The sequence below is a fragment of the Cyanistes caeruleus genome, chromosome 9 (genome assembly GCF_971803275.1).
Source record: "Cyanistes caeruleus chromosome 9, bCyaCae1.hap1.1, whole genome shotgun sequence".
Taxonomy (NCBI): Eukaryota; Metazoa; Chordata; class Aves; order Passeriformes; family Paridae; genus Cyanistes; species Cyanistes caeruleus.
The window spans coordinates 33,240,932-33,262,164 of NC_141709.1; the positions used below are offsets into that span (position 1 = coordinate 33,240,932).

General features: G+C 56.2%; 1 protein-coding gene and 1 long non-coding RNA gene across 2 annotated transcripts; one reads left to right on the forward strand and one right to left on the reverse strand.

Annotated features, from left to right (window-relative positions):
• Positions 1 to 3,412: 3,412 nt before the first annotated feature.
• On the reverse strand, positions 3,413 to 6,601 carry LOC147651771 (uncharacterized). Its single transcript, XR_015273684.1, has 2 exons — positions 6,486 to 6,601; positions 3,413 to 6,061 (listed from the first exon to the last, which is right to left on the reverse strand). It is a non-coding gene; the product is annotated as an uncharacterized LOC147651771 (long non-coding RNA).
• A 1,670-nt stretch (positions 6,602 to 8,271) lies between these two features.
• Positions 8,272 to 20,271, forward strand: AK4 (adenylate kinase 4). The gene is made up of 5 exons (XM_023932189.2): positions 8,272 to 8,533; positions 15,115 to 15,234; positions 16,273 to 16,445; positions 16,737 to 16,855; positions 17,759 to 20,271. Exons 1-5 carry the CDS (start codon positions 8,389 to 8,391, stop codon positions 17,871 to 17,873), a joined length of 672 nt encoding a protein of 223 aa, XP_023787957.2. The 5' UTR covers positions 8,272 to 8,388; the 3' UTR covers positions 17,874 to 20,271.
• The last annotated feature ends 962 nt before the right edge of the window (positions 20,272 to 21,233 follow it).

Genomic DNA, 21,233 nt, shown 5'->3' on the forward strand with positions numbered 1-21,233 from the left:
GCACAGACCTGGGGACCGCTGTGTCCTGAGCTGTGGGTGAGGCTGCAGTGCCTGACTTCAGAAGATCCAAGGAAAAACCTGAGCTGCTTCATCTTTTTCTCCATTTTCTGCTCTGATTGAAAGAGGCTTTTTCCAGTGGCAGGTGCACATCCCTGTGCATGACAAAACCCAAAGTGCAGCTCTCAGCCTCTTGAACTCAAAGGGGAACTTGAGATTTGAATTCTAATTTTACCTAGGAACAGGAGCACAGCTGGGAGCCAAAGCCCTTTGGAGTAGAGGGGTCTTTCCTCTGGCTCCACCACTCCCAGAAAAATTATAATGCTTGCCCAACATCAATTAAAGAGCTTGTCTAAGAGTATATTAATCCTACGTGAGTGTGTGCACTTCTGCTCCTGTGAAATGTTATTAAGAGCAAATGATGTACCAAATTGTACAATCTTGGCTTTCTCATCTGCCCAAATACAGAAATTACAGCATAACTTTGATACTGCACCACACTGGAACACTCAGCTCCTGCTGAGTACTTCTGTCCTAGATCAGCCATCAAATAAAGTCACAGCTTCCCTTGGTGACTCGAGCTAATGACAAAATGCAGGGTTTACATATAATCCAACAACTCAGCAAGCAGCTCTTTCCCAAATGTGAGATACAGACAGAAATACCTTATGGAGAAAGGAGAAGGGATTGTGTCACCCTCTGCTCACCCACTGCTCCTGGGCTCTGCTCTTCCCAGTTCCAAGGAAAAACAGGACAGTACAGCCTTCAGCAGAGCTCATTCCACATTGTCCAACATCTCCATTGCACTGAGGGATTGCTTAATCAGACATAAACCCCAGTTGCTTTCTGGTACATCTAATATTTGCATGAGGACATTGCAAGTAGGCAGCTCGGTCTGTAAAGATGTTGAATCACAAAGGTCTGGGTTAAAGTTCAGGTTCAAGTGTCTGCACTAAGCTGGAGAAGATCTGAATGAGCAGCAATTAAAGCAGTCTGACTCATACAGGGCACTGCTGGACTTTGAAATGGCTGAGTGCTTGAAGCTCTGTTGGGAAGGATTCTTCTTGTTTTAGTCCAACAGTAACAGAAGGTACATTTAGGGGGGAGAAAAGGCATTTTGGGGAAAGGCAACATCTTCACCTGGTTTCAAGGCCTGCAGACAATGGATGCCTTTAATCCTGCTGCTGTCAGAAGGGCCAGGCTGCTCTGAGCAGCAGCTCCCACCCCTGAAAGGCTGAGCTGAGGCTGGGAGCCAGGAGCAGAGAGAGCAGTTCCAGTCTGCAGCCTCACAGGAAACGTGACAGGAGCAGAACCGCTCCTCTCCTCATGTGGAACGTGGGTGGGAAGGCGGCGGCGGCAGATCCAGATGGGAAAAGGGACTTTCCTGATGCAAGAGCCTGAGAACCGCTGGGTAAGAACAGACCTAAGAACAAACCCATCTGGAACAGCAGCTGAGAATGAGGAACTGCCTTGCCTTGGGATCCAGCCCAGAAATCACAGACAGCTTTATCAGAGAGAGGATGGATTTTTGTTTCTGAGGCTGTAGCACTGGATGCAGGTTGTTCATGTCTTGCTTTAAAACCTGGGTGGGAGGACGTGCTCCACTGGCAAAAGAGACTCTGAGGGTGGCATTGTTCATGTGCAGCAATATTTGGACAGCAAACCCACCAGTCTGTCCCATTCCCGTATCAGTAGGAAGCTACAGGAAAAAGAGATGGACTCTCTGTCCACTGTGCTAGAGAGGGAGGTAAATCCCAGGAAACCTGACTGGAGAGGTGTTGTTGTGAGGCACAGCCAGTGCTCCATCTCCTGTCCCATCCAGAGCTCGAGGCTGTGCTTGTTGTGACAGGAAATGAGAGGCACAAGTCACTGGGGCGGGCTCTGGGCCCCGTTCAGCAGCCCCAGACCAGCGTCCCACGCACAGCACATCCCTAAAATCGGCACGGCTTGGTCATTAACCTCTAACCCGAGCCATGGCTGGGCAGGTGGGCGGTTGTATTCCTCGGATCCGATCCATAACAAACCCTGGATCTGCCTCCCAGCACTCATCTTGCCTCCCGCGGGCAGGAAAAGCACTTCTAGAAGGAGCCAGGAGTGCCTGGGGCTGTCCCTGGGGCAGCAGCAGCAGCACCTGGCCGGATGCACCTGCCTTTCTCCAAGGAAAGGGGATGCACACTCCCCGGACACCTGCTGGATCCCAAAATAGGTAAAAAGAGAGCTCTGGGCAGCTTTCAAGTGCTCCCATGCCCAGGATCCCCCAGCTCCTCCTCTGTCCCGTCCATCCTGGGATGGGAGTGTGGCACGGGAAGGAGGAGCACAGCAGTGAGGGACAGGCAATGCAGAGATGAGCACTGCTCCTTTTTGGGATAAGCACATTCCTGCCTGATCAAGAGGTGCCTGTAACCCTTGGAAAGAGGAAGCTGAGGGCTGACTGCTCAGATTTTAATCCAGAATTTAAGTTCTTGGTAGCAGAATGTCTGTTTTTATTGTTTGCAGTTTCTGGTGAGGCAGAGCCCTTCTCCAGAGCCAGCCTCGAGCCTCTGTCACAGCACCAGGAATAATTTCCCCCCTTTATGTGACTCAGGCTGGCCCCAAAAACTCCCAGTGAGCAGCAGGGAAATGAAAAACCATTTTCTTACCATCTCAGGGCTAATTCCCGTCCCCTCCCTCGAGCAGCAGGGAAGCACAGGGCAAAGCCCTGCTGGACATGAATTATCCAGCTCAGAAAGAAGAATTTTAAACACCACTGGGTCAATGACCAGGCTGAACGTCGGGATGGAGAGTAAATAGTGACCTCTGGAAAGTGCCGCACCAGCCTCGGCATCCTGAATGCCACCAATTCCTCGGGGAAGGGCAGGAATCTGGGAAACAGGACATTTCTGCAAGGCTCCGGTTACTTTATGCAAAAATCTTGGCATTTCACAGTCCCATCTCGAGCCGGCCCGCGGGGCCCCTCTGCTGTCGTGTCCCAGCACTGCAGAGTTAACTCACACGGCACAAAGATCAGCTCCCTGAAAACCACCTCATTTCCAGGGGTAAAAATGACCCAGGAAATTCAGTCTCCCACTCACAGAGCCGAGAAGCCCCGAGGAAACCCTGCAAAGACTGTCCCTGATCCACCGGGACCTCACTGCTTAAAGATTCCATTTCCCACCACTTATTCCCACTTAGAGCTCTCTGAGTTACAGTAGCCAGCCAAGATTGTGGTATCCTTCTATTAAAAAGTATTTTAAAAGGGCTTCATTTTCTCTATTGCTACAGAATAATTTCTTCTGTTACCAAGTATCCCCCACCGAGGAACCTCTTTGTTATTGAATATCCACCAGGCTGCACAGCACCCTGCTTTGGGAACCATTCCTGAACATTTCCAAAGCCCAGCGTTTCTGGAAGCCCTCCCAAGACGAAACAGTCAGTATCGAGGCAAAGTGTGTAATATTTTATTGAAATAAACGTGATTTTTCCTCCAAGGGCTCCAGGTGAAACGAGCAGGCTGCGGTGGAGCGGGGCTGGGTGGCTCTGGTGGCCCCAGGATGCCGTGAAGCTCAGATGGCTGCCATCCTTCAGTTATCACAGTACTGTACCTTTACAAGAGACAGCATCAGCACTGTGATAACTGAGCCAGGGCAGCCTGGCAGTCATTGGCCCCTCCGTGGCACTGCCGAGTCCTCGGTGTCCTCAGCGTCCCCAAAACCCCACCTCACCCCGCAGGTGAAAGCCTCAGGAGCTTTAACACAAGTGGTTTTGCAGCTGAGGTTCACTCCAGGAAATTACCCACATAATTAGCGTTATCTTAATGACCACGGCAGCAGCTCTGAGTGGTTTGAAGCAGCGGCTTCTTCTGGGCAATTCCACCCACGCTGGATTTAATGGAGAAAGAGTAACCAACCCTCCTACATGGAGCCAGCCCTTCCTCCCCCTTAAATCCAGCCAGCCCTTGGCTCATGCTGCTCGTATTGGGTGTCAGGGAGCAGTGGGGACAGTGGCAGCCAGCCAGGAAAGCTGCTGGAGCCACTCTGGGACAGCGGCATCACCACGGGCACGACACCATGCCCTGAGCCTGCCAGGCTCCTGCTGCTTGATTTTCCAGGAGCTGGGATTTTCCAGCCCATCCCACACCTTCACTGGGCTCCTCTGGAGCTTGGCACGTGTGTCTCCAGAGCCAGCACGGCTGATCCTCACCACGCCCTCCGAGGGGAGCAGCCCCCGGTGCCAGCTGTGCTCGCAGGGACTGCAGCTGCAGGAAGCAAAGAGGGGCCTCCAGGTGTCTGAGGTGGCGTTTTTAGGTCACCAAATCCACATAAAAACATTTGACACACACAGTCCCATTAATTAGTTAAATTACAAGCTTCCCTCAACCTATATTTTCATCAGCCTCACTGGTTTTTTCTCTTCTTTAAAAACAGGCACTGCTGAAAAGGTCACAGAACTACTTCTCCATTCCCCACTTTGTTGTGTATTTCTACAACTTTACCCCTTTCTTGGTTTTTTCATTCCCTAAAACCAGGCATTCTTGAAAACATCACCAAATTATTCCTACAACCCTCAGGTTGCCTGAGGAAATCGGATACATCAAGTTCTGAAACGAGTTTAAAAAAAACCACCAGGGTTTTAGGCTGCCTGAGTTAATGTGTTACTAAGTTTCCAATAAAATCTATTTATGATGTTGATGGACTCCAGCAGCACAAGAAGCTTCCACGTTTCCACCAGGAGGAAGCAGAAACTCCAAAAATTGGGGGTTTTTTTAACACTCTAAATAACTCACCTGGCAAAAAGAAGGTGCAGAGATGCTCCAGAGGGCTGTTTTTAAGAGAGAAACACAAAACACTCGGCTGGATCCAGCCGTGAACACGCTGCCTTACAAGTTTGCAACTCCAGAGGGCAACGGAGAGGCAAACATGGAATATTGGAGGAGCAGCACGCAGGGGAAAAAAAAACCACATTTGTACATTTTAAAACAAACTCCAAACATACATTACATAAAAAGGGGACAGTCAACAGATTATGCAATGCTGACGTCAGGCAGCACGGATGACTTCAGCATGCATTCCCAAATTTGCAGATTTGCCACCGTTTGGGGATTAATCATTAAGGAATTGGCTGTTGCTAGGAAAGCACAACAAAAACTTGCTAAAAATATTAATGGATTCTGTCCGTGCAAGGGTGGGTTTTGAAAAGGAAAGGAGCTGCATGAGCAACGAGCCCTTGGCTCTCACTCCGAGGTGTTTTCACACCACCATTGGTATTCCAGGTGAGGAATTGGGACTGATTTTGGGGTGGGATTGGGAATTCCACATTTCACAGGCTGAGATGATGAGAGAAGAATCACTGCTTTGCAATTCAAGCATGCTTTGATCACTCCATCAGGATTTTACTGTGCTCCAGGAGTTACTGATCACGGTATTAAAGGGAGAGGGAGAACAATTCCTCCCCAGCACCCTCTGGCACAGCAACTGTTGGAGTCACACCCGTATTCCAGGGGCTGGTGCCATTTTCTCTGGAGGATCTACCTCTTCCCCCAGTACAAATACAGTTTGTTGTCTTGCATCTCACACACACTCTGATTTTTGCTTTGCCTCAGCCAGACTAAAGCTCAAGTAGGCTCTCCATTTATCTGGGAAAAAACACCTTTTTTATAGCAAAACCCTCATTAGTTTTGGAGTCCAGCACACATTTTTGTCCTTGTTATTGCTAAGGCCCTGCAAATTTCCATACACTTTTTAAACAAACCCTTTACTTTCCAGTGTTTGCTGCCAGTTCTCACCTTTGAAACTCGTTTAAGTTGGCCTGGTTGGCTTTTTAAACTCCAGTTCCACCTCCTGCCCCTTTGGGGCTGGTGACATTTTTGCAGTTGTTTCATAGGAACCAAAATTCCTTGGGACTGGAATTGGGGACGTTCCCTGCCCACAGCCCCAGGGCTCGTCCCTCCCCACCCCTACGCACGGCTCGAGGATCTTCCAGCGCTGCGAGCTGCTCACCCTGCCCGGCCTCGGGAGGTGCGAGGGGAACAAACCTCGTTTTAATTTCCATCTTCCCCAGCGCGGTTTGAACGCCGGTCCCGGCGAGCCTGAGGAGGGAAGAAAACAAACAGCCGGTTACGGGGATAGGGCAGCGGCGGAGCGCGGGCGGTGACACGGCCGCGGGCACGGAGGCGCTGAGGGCCGGCAGGGCCCGGCCGGCACCGCCGCTGCCTCCCAACTTCGCTCCCCGAGGTTACCTGCAACGGGGGAAAGCCGTGGAGCAGCCGCGGGACGGGACGGGACGGGACGCGGCGGGACCGAGACCCCTCCCCCGATGCCCGCGGAGCGCCCCTCGCCCCGCTCGCCCCTCAGGAGCCGCCCGGGGCAGGGGGGGCGGCGGCCCCGCCCGCGCACCCCCCGAAAATGCGAGTGCGCCACGGGGCAGCGCCGCGCCCGGCGCCGCCGGCCCCGCGCCCCCCGCCGCCGGCCGCCCACCCCGCGGTGCCCGGGGCCGCGCCGGGCCGGACCCACCTGCGGGCGCGGCGGGGCCGGGGCGCGACATGACGCAGCACGGGCGGGCGGGCGGCGTGAGCGCCGCCATCTTGCCGTGTTTATGGCAGCGCCGCGCGCCCACGTGACCCGCGCCCGCTTCCGGGGGCGGCGCGGGGGCGCGCGCGGGCGGGGAACGGGGGGGGGAGAGACGGGAGCGCGCGCGGGCACGGGGGCACCCGCGGGAGCGCGCACGGGCACCGACCCGGCACCGGCACCCGCGGGAGCGCGCACGCGGCACCGACCGGGCACCGGCACAGACACAGGGCTGCGCCCGCCGGGACAGCGCGGGGAGTGACACACAGTGACACACACACAGTGACACACACACACAGTGACACACAGTGACACACACACAGTGACACACACACAGTGACACACAGTGACACACAGTGACACACACACACAGTGACACACAGTGACACACACACAGTGACACACACACAGTGACACACAGTGACACACACACACAGTGACACACAGTGACACACACACAGTGACACACACACAGTGACACACAGTGACACACACACAGTGACACACACACACACAGTGACACGCAGTGACACACACACAGTGACACACACAGTGACACACACAGTGACACACAGAGTGGCACACACAGTGACACGCAGTGACACACACACAAGGAGTGACACACACACAGTGACACACACACAGTCACACACACACACACAGTCACACACACACACAGTGACACACACAGTGACACACAGTGACACACACACACACACAGTGACACACACAGTCACACACACACACACACAGTGACACGCAGTGACACACACACAGTGACACACACAGTGACACACAGTGACACACACAGTGACACACACAGTGACACGCAGTGACACACACACAAGGAGTGACACACACCCCCCGCCGTGTCACCAGCGCTGAGCAGCCCCTGGGCAGGGCGGGCTGTGCGGTGCCGGGCTGTTCACCGGCTGCACACCATCTCAGGCTGTGTGTGCCTGTGCCGCCTGTACCTCCACAGGCTGTACCTCCCCGGGCTGCTGTGTTCCAGCTGTGCACACACAGGCTGTACCTCCCCGGGCTGCTGTGTTCCAGCTGTGCACACACGGGCTGTACCTCCCCGGGCTGCTGTGTTCCAGCTGTGCACACACGGGCTGTACCTCCCCGGGCTGCTGTGTTCCAGCTGTGCACACACGGGTTGTACCTCCCCGGGCTGCTGTGTTCCAGCTGTGCCTCCACAGGCTGTACCTCCCCGGGCTGCTGTTCTCCAGCTGTGCACACACAGGCTGTACCTCCCCGGGCTGCTGTTCTCCAGCTGTGCACCCAGGGGCTGTACCTCCCCGGGCTGCTGTGTTCCAGCTGTGCACACACAGGCTGTACCTCCCCGGGCTGCTGTGTTCCAGCTGTGCACACACAGGTTGCCCGCCCACGGCCGCGTTTCCCGGCTGTTGGCAGGCGGGGCACACGCGGGTTGTACCCACCGGCCGCAGCCGCCCCGCTGCTCGCGGTGCCCCGCGCGTCCCCCCCGGCTCCCGGCGGGCTCGGCCGTGCCGGGCGTGCGGGACGTGCCCCGGGAGCCGCTTCCGTGGGCAGCGCTGAACCGGGATGTGCGGAACCGGGATGCTCCGAACCGGGATGCTCCGAACCGGGATGCGCCGGGCCGGGATGTGCGGAACCGCGGGAGCCCCGTCGGACCGGGGGATGAGCGGGCGGCTCCGGGACTACAAATCCCAGGGTGCCGCGGCCCGAGGGGGCGGGCGGGCGGCGCGGGGGGAGCGGCCGCAGGGTCCCCCCGCCCTGCTGATGTGTCCGGGCGGTGCGGGGGGAGCGCGGCCGGGGCGGCTGACGCGTGTCCTGCCCCGCAGCGCTCCGGCGCCCGCAGCCGGCCATGGCCTCCAAGCTGCTGCGGGCCGTGGTGCTCGGCCCCCCCGGCTCGGGAAAGGGCACGGTGTGCGAGAGGATCGCCCGCAGCTTCGGGCTGCAGCACCTCTCCAGCGGGCAGTTCCTGCGGGAGAGCCTCGGCGGAGGCGGCGGTGAGTGCCCGCGGGGCCGCCCCGTCGGGACCGGGAGCGGGGGGACCCTGCCCGAGCATCTCCGGAGGGGCAGCGCCGGGACGGGGTGGGGATGAGCACGGGGTAGGGATGCGCATGGAGACGGCGGTGGGATGGGGACGGGGACGGACGGGGATCCGTCTCCACGGCGGGTGCACCACAGGTTGTTTTCTTCCCGTGGATTTGGCACGGCTCGTTCATCGCCTGCTCCCTCCCGCCGGAGCTCACGGAGCCGCTGGGGAGAAGCGGGATGTGAAGCCGTGCGCTGCCGTGGATGCGCGATAGTTTTCTGGGCGCTGTGCTGGGTGATCACGGCTCCGGAGAGGGCGGTGGGAAAGCCTCGGCTGGGCTCAAACCGGGGCTGTATCAATAACCGCATCCTGCCCCGGGTGCTGCCCGGCCGGGGATGGCAGATGGCCGGGATGCGCTCTGCGCCCACGGCAGCACGGATGGATTGGGAACGAGCTGGTCCAGAGGGAAAACCGGCCGGGAATATCGCTGCCGGTCACCCGCTGCTCTGACCGGCTCCCAGAAGCGGGGGGAGCCGCAGGAGATGGGGTCAGCGCCCACCTCAGCCACAGCCCGGTTTTTAGGGCTGGCAGCCCCCAGGCAGGGCAGCGCTGCCTGGCCCGGCTCCGACATCCCGATGCAAACCCCTGGGAGCTGCGATGCGCTGTGCCCCTGGCCCTTGGCCGGCGAGGGGCTCCTGGTGCAGGGGAGGCTCTGCTGAGCCCCAGAGCGGCAGGACTGGGCAATCCCGGCGTTATTTCTTTTCCCAACACTTCCTCCTCTCCTCTGCTAATTAATGTGTGAAAGAGCGAGCCGGGGAGGGGGAAGCTGACTCACCGGGCAGGGGAACGGTGAAACGGCGTCGTTGCGAAAAAAGAGGATTTAGAAGTGTTTTCTATTCTAGAAGGATGGCAAAAACAAGGAGGAAAATTAGGGAGGGTAAAGTTTTGGAGAAGTGCATGGTCCGACAAGGACGTTACACACAGCTCTGCGCTGGTCACTCATGTAAAAATATCCAGATTTCCTTTTGTAAATAAAAGGGACAATAATATTTCCTTTAGAGGGAGGCTCAAAATTTGGAAAATGCCGATGAGGGCTTTGGCTGAAGGACAGAAATCTGGGCTGAAAAGCGAGCAGAGGTGCAGAGTGTGGAGAGGGGCAGCACACTGAGACTGCCCACCACTGACTGTCCCCAGCTTCACATTTCAGCTCGTGCTCTTGCCACAGAGCTCCTCTGGGGACACTGGAGAAGCAAGAAGAGCCAGCTGAAGGTGTCTTGGGTACATTCAGAAGGAAAAAACAGGGAGAAACACAGGGAAAATTACTCAGAAGGAAACCAGCCGTGGTTTGGTTCATCTGGCGTGACATTTGGGTCCCACCTTCAACTCAGCCTCCGTAACAGCTCTCAGTGAGCTGCAGTTATTTGGTTTAACTTTTTTTTTTTTATTTTTATTTTTGCTGTTTGCTTTGGACAAGCTGTTACATGACTGTGCTGCCGTGTGCCAGCTCCAGGGGAAGCGAGGTGGAAGTAGCTCTCCTCTTCCCAAGTTTATCAGCTGCGTCACCGCCTTTGTGCTTCAGGGGAGCTGGGGCTCTGCAGAACCAACAGGGTCATTACAGACTCATCATCCCAAAACAACTCTGAATCCTGTGTTTTCACAAGCATCTTGGCCTGATGTGTCAATGCTCCAGGGATTTTCCTGCCAGGCGTGAAGGGTTCGGGGCCACGGGGTGCTCCTGCTGCTGGAGGAAGGCTGAGTTCCCAGCATGGAGAGCATTCCAGGCTGGAGCTGGTGGTGGCAGTCTCAGGGAACAAAGCTTCACTTTGAGGCAGGTGAAGCAGCTGAATGCATGGCTGCTGCTGAAGCTGTGCTCCAGCGAGCCCCGAGTACATCTGCTCCCACCCGTGTCTCCTAATTAGTGTCTCAGCAAGCGGCTGCTCTGCTGCAGGAAAAGGCCTTTGTAACACCTTGGAAAACTCACAGGCTGTGTTTTGGTGCCAGGCAGGGGTGCTGGAGGGTGGTGAGCCATTTCCTTGGCCAGCACTTGCCCCAGTGATGGTCTCTGGTGCTGGCAGCATCCCCAGGTCTTAGCAGGACTCTGCTGAAAACACCGAATCGCTTGTCCTGCCTTTGGCCTCGTGTCTGTCCCACTGCTCCCTCCCAGGTGCTCTGCTGGAGCCAGAAGTGGCTCCTGTCCCCTCCTCGTGACAGAATTCCTTTGTGAGCATCCACCAAAGAAGAATTCCCTGTGGGATGTGGGCTGTGCATGGCCCAGCCCCACCGCCCTTCTCCACACCTTTCCCACGGATTGTGCTCTTTGCTGGCCACGCTGGCCTGGTTGGTGGCCAAAGCTGAGCCCAGGGATGCAGCCTGCCTGTCCTCTGCTTTTCCACAGGGTTCCTGCTGTGTCCCTGTGCGTGGGAGCTGTGTTCTGGCCATGGCCATCACTCCCAGTCCTGGCTGCTGCTCTCCAGACAGACCCCCCTGTCCATTTGGGGCCACATCAGGCTCCTGCTCCCTAAAATGACATCCTGATGCTGAGGGCAGCAGCAGTGTCAGGAAAAAGGTCCCAAAACTGGGGTGACATCTGTTGTGGCTTAACTGTGGTGGTGCATTGGTGTCCTGTTCACTCCCAGGGTTTCTCCTCTCCCTTAGCTCTGGATTGTGCTGCTGTAGCCTAAAGAATAGCAAAAAAAAAATCCTGGAAAGGGTTTTGGATAGGGAGAAAGCCTGGAGCTGTGCTGGAGGCTGCCCAGGGCTGTGTTTGGGAACACTTCTCCTCCAGCCTGTCCTGCCTGGCCCTGGGTGGCTGCTGGGTGGCCTTGGGGCTGGGACATGTCCCTCGGGCTGGGACACATCATTTGGGGCTGGGACATGTCCCTCGGGCTGGGACACATCATTTGGGGCAGGGACACATCATTTGGGGCTGGGACACGTCCCTCGGGGCTGGGACACATCCCTCGGGGCTGGGACACATCTCTTGGGGCAGGGACACATCATTTGGGGCAGGGACACATCTCTTGGGGCAGGGACACGTCCCTCGGGGCTGGGACACGTCCCTCAGGGCAGGGACACGTCCCTCGGGGCTGGATCTGTGCTGCTGTGATAAGGAGGGACAGATCAAGGTCTCGTGGGGGAAGCCACAGAGAGCTGGGAGTCCCGTGAGTTTCAGGGCAGATTAAACCCACGGTCATCACATTAATGGGATTAAAGCAGGAGTTGAAAGGCTGGGTTTGAGCTCGGTGCACTAAAACCCCCTTTGCTACCTGGAGTAAGTGCAGAGTAAATCCTGCACCCCCTCTGTGAGCCAGGCACAGCACTGGGGGTTTGGTGCTATGGGGTGAGCCCCAGCTCCTCGTGTTGGGGACCAGGATCTCCCTCCCTGCTCCCCAAACCCTGCTCCCCTTTGGAATGAGGGCTGCACCAGGGAGGTTTCACATGGGGCTGGGGGCTGGCAAGGGGACAGCAAATGTTAAATTTGGAGTTCAGAGTTTAAAGTTTGGGCCTGGAAGGAGCCCCAAGGGCTGGGAGGTTGGGATGTTTGGGGGTTTGGAGAGCTCTGCAGGTCCTTCCTGCAAATCCACGGCCATTCCTCCTTGGAGAGAGGAAGGAGAAGCTCCAGGAGCTCCCCACACAGAGGGGACAGAGGAGCAGCAGGAATTGTCCATGGCAGAACTGTGGAGAGCTGTCCATCTGTCCTGGGGCCGTGGGAAAGCTGCAGCCTCGGGGCAGCAGGGCTGTGGGGCTCTGCCGTGTTCCCAGCCTGTGTTCCCAGCCCCAGCTGTGGCTCGGGGTATTTCTGGCTTGCAGCTCCAGGCCTGGCTCCAGCAGCCCTGCTGAGCCACAGCTGGTCCCTGGGATGGCCATGTGTCCTCAGGTGACAGCCAGACCTCGTGTGACCTCTCCAGCTCCTGGGATGTCCAAACCTCCTCGGGGTGACAGCCAGACCTTGTGTGACCTCTCCCAACTCCTGGGATGTCCAAACCTCCTTGGGGTGACAGCCAGACCTTGTGTGACCTCTCCAGCTCCTGGGGTGTCCATCCCTCCTCAGTGACAGCCAGACCTTGTGTGGCCTCTCCAGCTCCTGGGGTGTCCATCCCTCCTCAGTGACAGCCAGACCTTGTGTGACCTCTCCAGCTCCTGGGGTGTCCATCCCTCCTCAGTGACAGCCAGACCTTGTGTGGCCTCTCCCAACTCCTGGGATGTCCATCCCTCCTTGGGGTGACAGCCAGACCTTGTGTGACCTCTCCAGCTCCTGGGGTGTCCATCCCTCCTCAGTGACAGCCAGACCTTGCCCAGCAGCTCCCAACTCTTCCCTGGATCAGCCCAGCCCTTGCAGGGAGCTCATTCCCTGTGAGCCTGTGACTGTGTCAATAAATATAAAAAACCATAATAAAAACACAAAAGTCCTGTTTTTATAATATCTGTGCCCTCAGGGCTCCGTGCTGTTTGCACAACCCGCAGGGTGTTTTTTCCATGCCCGTGTCCTTGGCTCTCCCAGGCGGGAACGCTGCCGGCGGTGGTGTCTGGGCAGTGACAGAGAAGCTGTCATTGAGGAAAGGTGTTTTCTGCTCGCTCCCAGCGGGGCCAGCTGGAATTCCTGCCTGGATGGGAGGCAGTGGGATGCGATCCCGGTGACTCAGCCCGTGAGTCAGCTCTGCCCCGCTCCCAGGCAGGTCGGATGCTGGATTCCAACATTCTGCACTTCTGGCTCTGCTCCAAGGAAAAGAGGCTGGACCTGCTGTCGGGAGAAGGCAGCAGGGAAAAAAAATCTTTGCTTTTTCCAAGCAGATTCTTTGGGTTTTGGATTAAACCTGGGAGCGTGGCTGGTGTGGGAGCCCCACCTGCCCCTTTCCCAGCCATCCCCATGCTCCCACAGGGGGATGTGTTCAGGCTGGTTCTTCCCTTAGATCAGACCAATTCTTCCCAAGAATTGCTTCTCTTGCAAAAATTCCTCCTGCAGCTGAGGAATCCATGCCCAGCCAGGTGCAGGAGCTGCCCACTTGGACATCTCTGCAGCCTGGAGAGCCAGAGCTGCCTCCAAATGCAGGATCCTGGGGATTATTTTTGGAGAGGACTCACGCTTGGAGAGGGCTGAAATGTGCTGTCCTCACCAGAGAGGGTGCAAAAAATAGAGCAGGGAATTGTTCATTTCTGGTGACAAATGCTATTTCAGCTGCTGTGAGAAGGCAGCAGGAGAGGTGTCCGTGGGGTCCTGGGGCGGGAGCGGGATTTGTCACACACAGGGATTCTCCAAATGTTTTCTTTTTGTTTCTGAGGGGCTGAAATAAAATCATGGCAAATATAAATCCTGGAATGGTTTGGGTTGGGAGGGACCTGAAATCCCATCTCATCCCAGCCCTGCCATGGCAGGGACAGCTGCCACTGTCCCAGGCTGCTCCAAACCCATCCAGCCTGGCCTGGGACACTGCCAGGGATCCAGGGACAGCCCCAGCTGCTCTGGGAATTCTATCCCAGGGCCTGCCCACCCTGCCAGGGAACAATTCCTGCAATCCCAAGATCCCATCCAGCCCTGCCCTCTGGCACTGGCAGCCATTCCCTGTGTCCTGTCCCTGCAGGCCTTGTCCCCAGTCCCTCTCCAGCTCTCCTGGAGCAGCTGAAGCTGAGGGATGTGGGAGAGGCAGGCAGGAGCCTGGGAATGTGCACTGACCTTGCAATTACCACAATTACCTTCTCAAGGATGTGATCTCGGGAATAATTTTTTTTTCTGAGCTTATCTCAAGTGGAGACAGTGAAATCTTTCAGCCCTGGGGATGGGAAGCAGGCTCAGGTGTTTGGGACAGCCCTTCCCTGTGCCAGAGTCACCTGGGACCGCATCGGAGCCATCTCCCATTGGAACACAAACCTGTGAGGAGCTGGGGGTGTTCAGCCTGGAGAAAAGGAGACTCAGGGGTGACCTCATGGCTCTCCACAGCTCCTGAAAGGAGGTTTTGGGCAGCTGGGGTCGGGCTCCTTCTCCAGGCACTGACAGAATGAGAGGACACAGCCTCGAGCTACACCATGGAAATACAGGTTGGATATCAGGGAAAAGATTTTCATGGATAGAATAATAAAGCACTGGAATGTTCTGCCTGGGGAGGTGGTGGAGTCACCATCCCTGGATGTGTTTATGGAAAGATCTGGATGTGGCACTGGGTGCCGTGGTCTGGCTGTGGTGTCAGGGCTGGCTTGGACTCGATGATCTTGGAGGTCTCTTCCAAGCTGGTGATTCTGGGAATTCTGGGAATTCTGGGAATTCTGGGAATCTCCTGAACCAAAGGAGCACATCCAGGGCTTCTCCCTCCATCAGCTGAGGGCTTGGCTGAGGCCCAGCATGTTCCTGCTCTCAGGCATCTCAGGAATTCCCATTCCTCCAGCCCCACAAGGACCGTGTGGCCTTTCCATCATGAGCAGAGCGACGCTGCCAAAAACCTCCCAGACAGAGGAGGCCGGGCAGAATTTGAGGGGGAGTGATATTTTTTTTAAGTGGAAATGTCATGATTTTTTAATTTTCCTCCCTTTTTTTGGGTTTTTCTCTCTTGTCTCGAGCAGAAGCTGGAGTCCTGGCACAGCAGTACCTCGAGAGGGGTCTCCTGGTGCCCGACCACGTCATCACGCGCGTGATGATGGCGGAGCTGGAGAAGCGGCGGGAGCAGCACTGGCTGCTCGATGGTGAGTCCAGAGGGGCAAATCCCAGCCCCCTTTGGAACATCCCTTTGTTCCAGGAGAGAGAAAAGCCAGGAGATGCCGTTGCTGGAGGTGGCAGGAGAGGCAGGAGCCGAGCTGCAGGCAGGGCCTCGGAGCGTGTCCAGCTGAGCCCTTGGCACGAGGGAAGGGCAGGGAGAGGAGCTGGGTGTTCCATAAAGCAGAGCAGGGCTGGAGATGGGCCAGGAGAAACTTCTCCCCTCCTTCCCGTGCGTGTGAAGCAGCTCCCCAGTCCCAGCCCAAAAGCCACCCGAGGTGGAGGGATGAGAGATGCTGAGGGAAACGGGGTCCTGGGCATGGCTGGAATGAGAATTGGAGAATCCCAGAGTGGTTTGCATTGGGTGAGACCTTAAAGCTCATCCAGGTCCACCAGGGGCACCTCCCACCATCCCAGGTTGCTCCCACCTGGCTTTGGGCACTTCCAGGGACCCAGGGACAGCCCCAGCTGCTCTGGGAATTCTATTCCCACCCTGCCAGGGAACAATTCCTGCCCAAGATCCCATCCAGCCCTGCCCTCTGGGAGCCATTCCCTGTGTCCTGTCCCTGCAGGCCTTGTGGAAGATCCTTCTCCATCTTTCTTGTCGGCTCCCTTCAGGTCTTTAAAGTCCCTTCCAACCCAAACCACCTGGAATTCTGGAATTCTCTGCTCCAGCTGCTCTCTGGCTCTCCCAAGGAGGACAGGAGTGTTTTACTGCAGTATCCTTGATTCCCTCCACACCAACCAGCAGCTCTGTGCACAGCACCCTGCTACCTTCACGTTTTCCTTCATCATTCCAGCATTTATCCCCGTCCTGCCCTTGTCCCTGAGCAGGGACAGCAGGCCCAGCCCGAGCTCTGGGTGTCACATTTTGGGAGCTGTTTTTCCTGGGAGCCGTATGCCGGTGTCTGCCTTTGCCACGGCTCGTGCCGCCGCGGGGCCGGGCTCCGGAGCCGCCTGACGGACGAGTTCTGCTCCATCCTCGCCCCTTCCTGGCCTCTCATTCCCAGCCCTCATTGCCCGCCCAGGTTTCCCTCGGACGCTGGGACAGGCCAAGGCTCTGGATGGGATCTGCGAGCTGGATCTGGTGATCAGCCTCAACATCCCCTTCGAGACGCTGAAGGATCGCCTGAGCGCGCGCTGGGTGCACCCCGCCAGCGGCAGGGTCTACAACATGGACTTCAACCCTCCCCACACCCAGGTAAGAGCCCTGGAGCAGCCTCCCACAGCGGGAAAACTCGGGAGAAGCTCTTTGAAGCCCTTTCTCTGCCGGAGCTGGGATCCCGAAGAAGCCCCGGGGACGCTGTCCCGGTGAGGGCCGTGAGGGATTGCGCTGAGGGCTCATGAGGATGGCGGGATTTGTGTGGGCAGGACGAGGCTTTCGGCCTCAGTGGGGACCTGATGGGGTCGGTGATGTGGCTCTGTGTGGGTGATGTGGCTCTGTGTCACTGACGTGGCTCTGTGTCACTGATGTCACTCTGTGTCCCCTCAGGGTGTGGATGACCTGACAGGAGAGCCCCTGGTGCAGCGTGAGGAAGACAGGCCCGAGGCCGTGGCGGCGCGGCTCAGGAAGTACAAGGACGCTGCCAAGCCCGTGATCGAGCTCTACAAGTGAGTTGGGCAGCAGCAGAAAGCCCAGCAGGGCTCTCAGGACAGCCTCCAGCGCTGCTTTCCCGTGCCCAAATCCCAAAGAGCCCCGGCAGATTTCTGGGGCCAAGCCCTGAGCCTGGCCAGGGCCTCCCTTGCAGGAAGGAGGGAGATCCAAAGAAATTCCCAGCTCCTGCTCGTCCTGCTGGGCTCATCATGGGAGGGGTACTTCGGCCTAGAGCCAGGGTGGGACATGCCAGGAAAAATCCATCCAGGAGGGGTTTGGGTGAGGCACAGAAAATCCATCCAGGAGGGGTTTGGGTGAGGCACGGGGGGTTGGCAAGCGGGAGGAGAAGGGAGAGAGCCCAGCACCGGCTCCGATGGATCTGCTGGGAGCACAGTGGCGCTCCAGGGTTTGCTCTGGGCAATTCCTTGTGGGATCTCCTTGTGGGGAAGTCGTTCTGTGGAACTGTGGGGCTGTTCCCTGGAACTGTGGGGTTGTTATTCCCTGGAACTGTGGGGTGGTTGTTCCCTGGAACTGTGGGGTTGTTATTCCCTGGAGCTGTGGGGTTGTTGTTCCCTGGAGCTGTGGGGTTGTTGTTCCCTGGAGCTGTGGAGCTGTTGTTCCCTGGAGCTGTGGGGCTGTTGTTCCCTGTCCAGCTTGGGAATGATGGATTGCTGCAGGGCAGCAAATCCAGTGCTCAAAGGGAGGAGAAGCCCAGGAGATTTTAAGCACATTGGGGGCCAAAATCCTGCCCTTGCAGGAGAAAGGGGGGAATTACAGAATCCCAAAATGGTTTGGATTGGAAGGGACCTTAAAGCCCATCCCATTCCACCCCCTGCCATGGGCAGGGACACCTCCACTGTCCCAGGCTGCTCCAAGTCCTTGGGATGGGTTGGTCCTGACTTGTCCCACCTTTTTTCCAGGAGCAGAGGAATCCTTCACTCCTTCTCTGGCACAGAGACCAACAAGATCTGGCCCTACGTGTACACCCTGCTGTCCAGCAGGATCCCGCCCATCCTCCCGGATGAGGAGCACTGAACAGCTCCTGCCAAGGACTGGGATCTCATTCCATCGTGGATTTGGTTCCCAGCACAGTGCCAGGGCTGTGCTGGGATTGAGAGATCATGAACTGGGTGGAACTGGTGGACACCAGTTACAGCCAGGATCAGATCTTTGTTTAGAAGGTCGAGTCTGCTGGATAAAGGGGTTTTTTTTTTCCCCTCTTTTGGGGCTCTGGAGTTCTCCTGCCTGTGGTGCATCCCAGACTGGTGATGCTGACCAGGGCATTGGCCATTCCAGGTTTACACAGCTTTGCCATGGTGTCCTTGCCATCCCTTTCCAGCCCCTGAGCCCTGGCTGAGCCCACACGTGCCATCCTGTCGCTCCACAGGATCGTTTACTGCCGAGGACTCTCTAGGCTGAGGTGTTTGGGGGGTTTTTTTCCCTATAAATTATTTTCTAGTCAACGTATTTCTCAGAGAAATAAAGCTCTAGAAAGCACCACTTAGCCCAGTAGGAATTTTGGGAGCAAGGTGGGAAATTACAAAGCTGAGAGAGGTGAGGATCACATTTCCAGCATTGATACACGTAAAAGAAACAAAACATGGGAGGTGAAACATTCCCTTGTGCTCTTCCCACAGGGAGAGCTGAGCTCTGGGCTAGGAAAAGCTGCTGTACAGGTTTTTATGGAATGCTGGGAGGCTGAGCAGGAGCTGGGCTGGGAGCAGGACCTTTGTGCTTTCCTGGTTTATAGCTTTTAATACCACAAGATAGCGATGCGCTAAGAGTTCCTCCCAAAGATTTATCTCCACATGTGCTTCAGTTTTGGGGTGAAATCAGCTCATTCCATCTCCTGTGTTGCCTTTTGTCCCCGAGGTGCCCTGGGCAGGGGCTCCCTTCAGCTGCTCCTGCTGCGTTCCCCAGCAAAATGATTCCCATCCTCAAATCCCAGAGACTTTTCCTTCCTTGGGATGCAGCCAGGGCCATGCCCAGGTGTTTTCCCACCATTTACAGCATCCTTGGATTGTCTTGGGGCCGGGTTTTTCTCAACTGGAAGTGCTGTCACCCTCTTTTTGTAGGATGCAGTACCTGAGCAATGGGGACATTGTCTCCTCGAGTTGCCTTATTTTATAAACTCTGTATTTTAGGGGAAAAAAAATGATAAGAAAAGCAAAAAAAAAGAAAAGCAAGATGTGTATTTGTAAAGGTTAAAAAAAACCAACAGAAAAAGCTTTGAATTTCAGCATCAGCTTTTGGGAATTGTGCATGGAGCTGCTGGATCCGCAGGGAATGCTGCTTCAGGCAGGGGGGATCACAGGAACCTGGCACTGCCTGGCACCTCTTGGATTAATCAGAGCAGCCTGGGAACCTTTCTGCTGCTGGATGTCCCTGGGTTTATTTTTCCTTGGAGAGTGGCCCACAGCAGCCAAAGGGGAATGACAGGATTTTTTTTTAGGGATTTTTTTTTTTTCCCATGTGTGAAACTTCAGCACCTGCCTGGGTTTATTCCTCCCAGCTGAGCATCCTCGTGCTGAGCAAGGATCCCCTAAAATCTGCTTCATCCTGGTGCTCTCCCCAGTGGAGCCAGAGCTGGATCACTGCCCACATCCCCCCCCTGCTCAGCCCTGCCTGGGGGAGAGGCCAAAGCTCTCCCACCCCGCTCCAGGTGGGAATTTTCCAGGTGGGAACCAAGGGATTGTCAGGTGTCACTGCTGTCCCAGGGGGCCTTTCCATGCTGGGAGACTTCCAGCCGGCAATACAATCCTATTTCAGAAAGATTTGGGATTTTCCCATGACCCTGGGATGAAGGTCTGGGCTGGTTTTAGACACAAATCCAGAAATAGCCAAAACCTGTGTGCTGCTTTCTTTGGAACAGCTTTGTCCAGGAGGGGAGGAGATTTTTATGGGGGGTTTTTTAGGTTATAAAAGCAGCTGAGTGCCAAGCAGAGAGGCTGATCCCTGCTTTGCCTTGTCCTGTCCTTGTGTCCTGTCCTTCCCTCGTGCAAAATTCCTCCTGCAGAGAGAATTCCACCATTCCCAGCACAGGACAGGCCTGCAGATGCCTTTCCCAGGCTTTGAGCCCTGTAAGAGCTGTAGAAATCCCGTGGCTGTGCATGCCTCCAGCCCTCGGGATGGGTTTTTCTACCGGACCTGTCGCATTTCCCGAGATCAAATTCCAGCGGGGATGGGGCTCTGTCCCTCGCTGTGCCCCTGCCGCGCTCCCCTTCGGTATTTTACTGTGAATTCCGACCCTTTTGTAAAGCCACAGCAATTTTGTACTGACCCGAGATACTGTGTGGAGGGAGGAGCCTCTCCCCCCTGGAATGTCACGCCGAGTTTTTTTTTCCCGGAGTTTTCTTCCCGGAGTTTCCTGCCGGTGAATCGCTGCAGCTGTGTTTCTGCTCTCAAGATGTAAATAAAGATTTTCTCCTGCTGATCTCTGTGCCTGTGTGGGTCGTGCCTTGCCAAGGCAGCAGGGCAGCGCTGACCTGGAGTTTCTTTGTAGGAGCTGAGGAGGAGGAGAGGGGAAGAAGAGGAGTCAGAGCATCCCTGCCCGATGGTGGAAAACCCCGCAGGTTTTGGGTTTGGACACGGAGCAGCTCTTTGGGTCCTTTAGCTGATAGAATCCAAAATATTGGGTGAAAAACCCGTTTGGATGCAGCCATTTGCTCCTGCCCTCAAATCCTTATCCCAGCATGTCAGGATCCCAGCATCCCAACATCCCAGGATCCCAGCATCCCAACATCCCAACATCCCAGGATCCCAACATCCCAGCATCCCAGTATCCCAGCATCCCAGCATCCCAACATCCCAACATCCCAACATCCCAACATCCCAGCATCCCAACATCCCAGCATCCCAACATCCCAGCATCCCAACATCCCAACATCCCAACACCCCAGCATCCCAACATCATAGCATCCCAACATCCCAGCATCCCAGCATCCCAATATCCCAACATCCCAACATCCCAGCATCCCAGGATCTGAACATCCCAACATCCCAGCATCCCAGCATCCCAGCATCCCAGTATCCCAGGATGGCAGCATCCCAGCCTGGTTTGGGTTGGGAGTGTCCTTAGAGCCCATCTCAATCCATGTCCCCTGCACATAAAGGGGTTTTGATTTCATTTATCCCTGATAAAAATCCCGGGGAGCGCTAGGACAGGACAGGGAGGTTCTGGCCGTGTCCTGTGTCCCGGCTAATCCATCACGAGTGCTTGGAATTGGGAATTCAACTCCCGGAGCTGCAGTTCCTCCTCCCAGTGCCACCAGTTCGCTGGCTTTGCTTTCATTCCCGAATTACAGCTCGGGGCACTCCCTGTTCGGGGTGAGCAGAGCCTCAGGAATGATGGGGAGAGGGGGAGAACAAGGGGATAAACCGGGAAGCGGCTGCCGG

Coding starts and splice junctions, on each gene's coding strand:
- AK4 (XM_023932189.2), top strand. CDS start 8,389: ATGGCCTCCAAGCTGCTGCGGGCCGTGGTGCTCGGCCCCCCCGGCTCG. Junction 16,446..16,736: donor TCAACCCTCCCCACACCCAG/GTAAGAGCCCTG, acceptor GTGTCCCCTCAG/GGTGTGGATGACCTGACAGG. Junction 16,856..17,758: donor CCCGTGATCGAGCTCTACAA/GTGAGTTGGGCA, acceptor CCTTTTTTCCAG/GAGCAGAGGAATCCTTCACT.